Raw genomic sequence first — 8,305 nt, forward strand, 5'->3', positions numbered from 1 at the left:
TTTTTTGTTATGTGCCATAGAGTTGTGTCAATGCACATTAGCTCAGAACCCTGCCCTATCCTGAGCCAGTCTCAACACACCTACTCCCATTATCTTAGTCACTGTGTCATCCAGGGTCTCCCTCTCCTACACTGTCCTTCTGTCCTTCCATCCTTCCAAGACTGAGGTTCTTTTTCAAGGACTGGTCCCTCCTGGCCACATGCTCAAAGTGTATGAGAGTAGGAGATTCAATTTGACAATACCATCAAAGTTCATTTGTCCAAATCAGTCTTTTTATTTTAAAGTTGAAAGATAAGGCTAAGAAACAAAAAAATGTATGAGGTTACTAGGAGTCCCTGTTTTCTCCATGACCCTCTTGCTTCCTCATGGCTGACGTCATCCTGCTTGGCTTCTTAGAGGCCCATTCTATAAAGGTCTTAAGAACAACAACTACCTTAAATCCCAAGATTCTGTAATCTCCTCCTGAATTTGGGGTCAAAGTCAAGCCTTTTCACAGGCTCTAAGGACCATTGGGATGACAGAAGTCTGCTGCCTTTGATGGAACACGTAAGAGACCAGGTGTCAGCCTAGGGCAGAGGGCTTGCCTGCTGCTCCAATCCTTCCTGCTGGCAGATGAGTTTGGGGCCAGATGAACTCACAGACCATGCCCTGCTTCTCTCTACAGAAAGAGATTCCCGAGATCTTTGGGATATCCAACAAATCCATCATTTTCCACCTGCTGCACACAATCCTGGTGAGTAAGCGTGAGTGACTGCAATTTCCAGATGCATGTTCACTTAACAAACATCTCTGGGTTGCACCCTGGGAGTACAGACCCTTCTTTTCTCATCCATTTATTCATTAAATAGACCCTTACTACTGGAGAGCATTATGCTAAGTGAACTAACTCAGTCCTATAAGGAAAAATACTATATAAGACCTTTATTGTAGAAATAGAAAACTAGTAAAACATATATGAGGATCCAAGGGTGGAGGGTAGGGACAGAGGGGTGAGGATGGACAGAGTGGTAATCATTGGTTCTCACAATTTGACGGGTAAAAGGAGGGATGGGTGAAGGAAATGGGAAAGATTTGCTGTGTAAAACAATGCATATGAACTATATAAACAAATCAGTATAAGATAAAAATTTTTATAAAGTAGATCCTTACTATGCACAAATTCACAACGCTTCAGCTGTATTTTAATATCTAACGAGCCAGAACCCCCCCTGATACTCTTTTGTAACCCACATGGTCACCAAATGTCATCTATGCTGACAATGTGGTTAGTGTTTGGCCTCAGTTTACTCCAGTAATCTCCTTACTCCTGCTTCCCTGTGTTATCTGCTATGCAGCCTCTGTACTGAATGATCCACCAACAGTCTGACTAGGTCTGACTCCTGAAACACCAGGGACTGGGCGATAGTCCCTGGTGGGGTTAGCCCCACATCGTGTTGGGTTCCAGTAAGTCCAAGGAGCTAGTAGTACCTTCTGCTTTCACTTAGTGAGCAAGTGTGTCGGAACCCAGAGCTGAGCCTCACTTGGTTTTCAGAGGCAGTTAATGGTATGGGGGAAGATTGTCCATCCTTCTCCCATCAAGCAACTGGTGGCTTTGAACCACATGCCTTCAGGATTGTAGCGCAGCTTCTTGCCACCAGGCCACCAGAGGTCCCTTAGTGTGTGTGATTAGCAGACTCTATCAGAATGTAGAGATGGACTCCTTTCTTCTTTCTCACTCACCTTCCTTTCTTTCCATTTGCCCTGAGCATGCTGCACCAGGTGCATCTCACTCAGCTGCTTAGAAATGAGATCAGGTTCAAGCACAACCATGGTGTCCTAGGGCCAGGGGCTGCAGCGATGGCCAGAGATGCTGGGGCCCTGCGATTTTGTGCTTGAGGGATTTGTAGACTGCTGGGGCAGACAGCCAGACCATTCAGTACAGTGTTTAATGAACCAAGTCCTGTGAGGTCTTGGAAAAAGCAGGCAACTCCCTGGGAAGAATGGCTTATGTGGGTGGAGTTTGTCATGCAGATTGAAGGTGGCCGGGTAGAGGAGCTAGAGAAACAAGAAGAAGGGTTGGGAACAGACCGGAAGAGTGTGAGAGACCAGCTTAGTGGGTGAACTTCAATGGGGAGGGTGATTTGTAGTCCCTATAAACTATGCAAGGAGTATGTTGTTGTTGTCATGTGCTGCCAAGTCGCTTAGGACTCATAGCGACCCTATATACAACAGTCCTAAGCCCAGCTGTATCTCTTGCCAATCTCACTGTCTCTAACACACCTATCCCCTTTATGGAATCAGTGATGGAATCAATCCATCTCATCAAGGGTCTTCCCCTCCTGCACTATCTCTCCACCCTCCCAAGCATGACATCCCTCTCCAAGGACTGGTCCCTCCTGGCAACATGTCCAAAGTATGTCAGATGAAACTTCAGAATCCTTGCCTCCAAGGAGCAGCCTGGCTACACCCTCTCCAGGGTGAACTTGTTTGTTCTCCTAGTAGTCTATGGTATATTCAATACTCTTCTCTAGCACTACAGCTCAAAGGCATCAACTCTCCTTCTCTATCATCCCTAGTTATTGTCTAGCTCTCTGAAGCATAACAAGTAATGGCAAAGACCATGGCTTCATTCTAAGACCCGGGAACAGACAGAGGAGTGATGTGATTAATTTCCATTTCAGAGATTTTTGACTGCACAGGGACAAAGTAGAAGCGAGGACTTCTCAGGCTCTGAGACTTAGTGGGATGTTTGATGCAGCCTGGATGACTGATGAGGACTGAGGGACATTTGAAATTGAAGTCAGGCTGTGAACCCTCTCGGATTAGATTGGGTTGATCTGGCCTTAGGAAAGAGGAACATTTGAATAACAAGAGTATCAGGTGCAACCCAGTTCTAGGGGTGGAAAATAGTCTTGGGGTGGTGGTTCAGAAGGCATGAGAAGAGTTGTAGATGTCCTCAGGATAGGTAGGGAGATCTGCTGGCCTCGTGGAAGAACTTCTGTTACACCTGCCAGAGTCATATGGGTCAAGTCCACTAGTTGCTTTACAGGAGAAAGATGGGCAATCTTCTCCCATGTGATTTACTGCCTCTGAAAACCCACTGGAGGGTCAGCTGTGAGTTGGTTCCAACTTTAGGGCACACAACCACCACCACGACCTTGGGCTGGATTACATGCTGCTTTTAAAGCAGTGTAAAGATCTCAAGAGTGCAGAAGACATGGTCTTGCTCCAGCACCCTAGAAGTCTGCACCAAGACTGTCCCACTGGGGCTCCCCAAAGATCCCGCACTCTTTTCTCGCCCAGTCTGGTTCCCCCAGTACCTCAGAGATCACTCTGACACTGTGGCTTTGCTTTGGACCTGACTGAAAACCGTCAACTTTTTGAGGCCTGGGTAAATGAACCCGAGCAGTGCTCCCTGGGATGGTAAACACTGCCTCCAGATTCTAGAGACACAGCATTTCCTAGGGCCCTGACTGCCAAAGACATCACCATGTTGCAGATAAAGTTAACTCTCTGTGAGCAGGCATTCGTGTCTGGGGCAAGTTGAGAGAGTAAAATTTAGCAAGAAAATGGTGGGGGACATATTGAAGGTGTGGAATACCCAGCTCTGGAGATGAGCTTGTTTCCATGCCTGGCCTCATGCTAGCCTCTTTATACAATCCTTAGAACAATCCCCATTGTATAGGTAAAGTGACTGAGGCTCTGAGAAACAAACCTTTGTGTTTATTTATGCTCGGGGTAACTCTGTGTTTCAGAGTAGAACTACTGCCCATCAGATTTTCAACTCAAGTGAATCGTCAGATCTTTCTTCCAATGTGCCTCTGGTCTGGCTCGAACCACTAACCTTTCTGTTAATAGTCAAATGCGTAATGATTCACATCAGTCAAGAATTCCAAGACACCAATTAAAAAACCTCCAAGCCCCATGCTGTCAAGTTGATTCTGACTCACAGAGATGATAAGGGCAGATTAGAACTGCCCCACAGATTTTCAGAATTATAACCTTTACAGGGACAGATTACCATGTCTTTCTTCCATGGAGTAGTTGACAGACTGAAATAGCTGATTTTTTCCATTTGCAGGCCAGCACTTAGAATGCCATATCACAGGGCTCCTAGAGAGCAATGTTAGTTGTTGTTCCGTGCTGTTGAGACTGAACACTGAACAACAGACCTTAATCCTTTCCTACCCTGTGCCATCTTCACCATCTCTTATACACTTGAGCCCATTGCTGCAGTCACTGTGTCAATCTACTCCATTGAGGGTCTTCTTCCCTTTTGATGACCCTCCACCTTTACAAGCATATGTCTTTCCAAAGAATAGCCTCTCCTAGAAATATATCCCAAGTATGAGACACAAAGCTTCGCCATCCTTGCCTGCATGGAGCACTCTGGCTGCACCTTTTCTAAGACTTACCTGTTTGTTCTTTTGGCAATCCATGGGATATTCAGGACTCTGCTCCAACACCACAGCTCAGAGACATCAGCTCTTCTTCTGTCATCCTCATTTATTATGCAGCTCTCAGATGCATGGCAAGTCTGTGGAAAGATTCTGGCCTGAATCAAGCGTACCTTAGTCTTCATTGTCAAACTGACATTGTTGAACCTCTTCCTTCCATGTCATTGTCTCTTGTTCATGTGATACTTCCTGAAATTTTTCCATGTTGACAAAAAATTTTTTTCTAAGTGATTCTGTGTATTCCTTCCATCTTCTTTTGCTGCTTCTCAGATCACTCACTATTTTATTCATGGCATCCTTCAGTATTGCAATGTGAGGCTTGAATTTGCTCTTCAGTTCTTTTAGCTAGAGAAATGCTAGCTGAGTTCTTCCTTTTTTTTCTTCTCTTACTCCAGCTCTTTGCATCTTTCATTGTAATACTTTGCTTTGTCTTCTTGAGCTGCCCTTTGAAATCTTCTCTTCAGCCCTTTTACTTTGGTATCACTTCCCTTGGTTGTATCTTCTTGATGCTCTAATGTAATTTTTATAGGTTTTTTTTTTCTGACATCCAGTTTGATTTTTGTTGTTGTTGTTGTTCTCTGTCTTTGTAAGGACTTTCTGTTCTCTTCATGTATGATATCCTTTATTTCATGCTACAGCTCCTCTGGTCTTCAATCATTAGTTATCAACGCCTCAAACCTGTGCTATTAGTATAGCACTTGTCTGTCATTCTGCTGTACTGGTGTAGCTTGTGGATTGCTGTAATTCTGCAAGTTGTGCCACCAATGTATTAAATACCAGAATTGTTACAGATGGTAATCATGTTGCAGCAGAGTTTCTAGAATAAATCTGGAAAGGAGGACTGACCATCCACTTCCAAAATAACAGACTTTCAAAAGGCCTATGAGCAACTAGCTTAGTAGAAATAGCAAAGGGGTGGGGTTAGTGGTGGGACCTAAGTCATGAGGCCTTATGATGTCACAGAGGGTCTCTTACTCAGTAAAATCCTCTGCTTGGGTTGCTCTGCTGTTGCCACCTGGAAAGTCTTCACTGTGTATGGCTGACCCTGCGTTTCCACATGATGAAGGCCCCACAAGTCAGCCCATGAATGACTATTTTGGAAACACAGCAGAGGGCATGTGTACTGTGATCAGGTACATGGAATGTGGAGTCAAACAGGCTTTTGGAAAATGATGGCTCCTACCAGTTTGGAGAAACCACTTAACCACTATAAGCCTCTAGTTCTTATTTTGTGAAATGATGGTTGCCAGGCAGCTGAAGGATAGCCGTACTCAGAGTCAGAGCTGCACACAGACAGGATTGTAGTGTCAGTGGCTGTTGATCTGGGACTTTGTCACTGACTTCTTACAGCGCATCCCCAGACAGTACATGCCTTTCCTGGTCGATGAATACTTCAGGGGCAAGAACTCCATGGCTGAAATCCGAAATAGTTTTCTGGACTTGCTCAGTGATGTGTTCTTTGTGATTCCTTCCCTGATCACAGCTCAGTATCACAGAGGTGAGTGTGTATTCCTTCCCGGCCCACGGCCAGGCTCGGGACCTTAGAGAATCAAGCTGTCTGTTGACTGGCCACTGAGTCACTGGGGTGGGGGTGGGAGGAGTGTCCTCAAGTGTTTCTTGCCCAGAACCTTGCCCCTGACCTTGAGATCTGCCTTTCAGAGTTGAGAGTTGATCAGTTTTTGTCATTTCTATTTTTAATACCTTCCCCCTAATTTGTCTGATGTCCATTCCAGTTCAACTACCCAGGGCTTAAGTAATAGAAATGAGTGCAGTGGATGACTTTAAAGAACAGCCATTCATCGTCTCAAAGTTCTAACAGCTAAAAGTCCAAATTGGGTCCTAAACATATTGACTCTGCCTACAAAGCTCTCTCCAAGTTTCCTGCACCTGCCACAATCTCTGGGGTTCTTTTGCTTGTAGAGTGTCTATCTTATCAAGGCTTTTCCTGTCTTTCATGGACCCTTTACCTTTCCCAGCATGACCTTCTCCCATTCCCTCCAAGGACTAGTTCCTCATGCAAATACACCCAGAGTAAGACAGACAAAGTTTCACCTCTAAGGAACACCCTCACTGCATTGCTTGCAAGACAGATTTGTTTGCTCTTTTGGCAGCCCATTAGATATTCAAGATCCCTTGCCAACACCATCATTCAAAGGCATCAATTCTTGTGCATACCCTGGAATAGAGAGGTATCTGAGGGGTTATTATGAAAAAAGTTATATTCCACTAAAAAGAGATGCTGGAATATAGACAGACTAGTGTGGGCACAGATTGTTCTTTGTGTTTGTGAGGTCATTCTTGGAGTAGAAAACTCATTGCTGTTGAGTTGGAGATGACTCACAGCTGACCTCTGTCGTGTTCTGTGAACTGCCTGGGAGGAGATGAGCCCTCGTTTGTCCTCAGAGCCCCTGGAGGCTTTGTATTAGCTGTGTGGATCCCTACAGATTAAGCACCAGAGCTCCCCTGCTGGTGGAGAGGAGGTTCTAAACCCAGTCACTTGTGAGTGATGTTTTATAAAGAGAAAATGGCATAGAGGCACATGTAAGGGAACACAGTCACTGAAAAGAAGGGAGTCATGGTAGGGAGTTCTTGTATAAGATGAAGAGCTTTACTGAATAATAGAACCACTGTCCCCTCAGACCTCCCTGAGAGGTAGAGAGGTCCCTGTCATGAGTAGTATGGGACTGATGTAGCAGGAAATCCCAGGCGCTAATGTTGTAGAAGGTCAAGGACTGAAGCCTTCTTTATGGATTGAAGCTCAATGTCAAGAAAACAAGATTCTCACCACTGGGCCGATTGGCAGCATCGTGATGGATGGTGAAAGGCTTGAGACTGTAAACAGCTTTAGTTTGCTTGGCTCCACAGTCAACACTCTTAGCACCAGCAGCCAGAAAATTAAAGGATGTGTTGCGTTGGGAAAATCTGTTGTCCGAGACCTCTCCAAAGTACAGAAGAGTCTGGAGACTAAGGTGCACCTGAAAAAGGCCATGGTCTTTGCAATCACTTGCTGTATGCATCAGAGAGTTAGACAATGACTAGAGATGATACAAGGAGAACGGATGCCTTGAAGCTGTGGTGTTGGAGTATTGAACATGGACTGCCAAGAGATGGATGAGTTTCATCCTGAAGAGGGTTAAACCAGGCTCCTTGGAGGCAATGATTCTGAAGCTTCATCTGACATTCTTTGGACATGTTGCAAGGAGGGACCAGTCCTTGGGAGGGTGGAGGGACAGCACAGGAGAGGAAGACCCTCGATGAGATGGATTAATTGAGTGACTGGGGTAATAGGGGTAGGTGTGTCGGAGACAGTGACACTAGCACAGGCTAGAGCAGGGTTTAGGGCTGTAGTACATAGGGTTGCTATGAGTTGCAGGTGACTCGATGGCACATAACAACAACAACAACAACAACCAACGTTGTTGTTATGTGCCGTTGAACCTCTAATAGGAAGAGATAAATTAGCTCTGAGTTGCTCCACTGTGGATCTAGGCTTCCCGGGTTGGGTGGGTGGGACGCGGGCGGGTGTACCCACCTGACCCAGCCTCTTGGGATTTTTATCAGATGCTGGAGCTCCTGTCTACTTCTATGAGTTTCAGCACCGACCTGCGTGCTTTAACAACACAAAGCCATCTTTCGTCAAAGCCGACCACACAGACGAGATTCGCTTTGTCTTCGGAGGCGCCTTCCTGAAAGGCGACGTGATCATGTTTGGTAAGAGGTCCTGGTGCTTAGCAGGAACTGGAGCTGCGGATCCTTCATCCCACTTCTAACCCTGCTGAGAACTCGCATTTCCACCCCAAGTACGCGGAGTCAGAATCTATACTTTAACGTGGTAACATGATCCCCAGGACACGCGCTCGCGCTCTCTC

At 45.6% G+C, this 8,305-nt stretch overlaps 1 protein-coding gene across 1 annotated transcript in view; it reads left to right on the forward strand.

Moving 5' to 3' along the window:
- CES5A (carboxylesterase 5A) overlaps positions 1-8,305 on the forward strand; it is a 30,963-nt gene that overhangs the window by 19,100 nt on the left and 3,558 nt on the right. The window contains exons 10-12 of the mRNA XM_006882579.1: positions 665-733; positions 5,787-5,934; positions 7,998-8,147. Coding sequence (XP_006882641.1) covers positions 665-733; positions 5,787-5,934; positions 7,998-8,147 — 367 coding nt within the window. The remainder of the gene's footprint in view (positions 1-664; positions 734-5,786; positions 5,935-7,997; positions 8,148-8,305) is intronic.

Source organism: Elephantulus edwardii, unplaced genomic scaffold, assembly GCF_000299155.1.
Source record: "Elephantulus edwardii isolate Elephantulus edwardi_28Jun2011 unplaced genomic scaffold, EleEdw1.0 scaffold00021, whole genome shotgun sequence".
Classification (NCBI taxonomy): domain Eukaryota; kingdom Metazoa; phylum Chordata; class Mammalia; order Macroscelidea; family Macroscelididae; genus Elephantulus; species Elephantulus edwardii.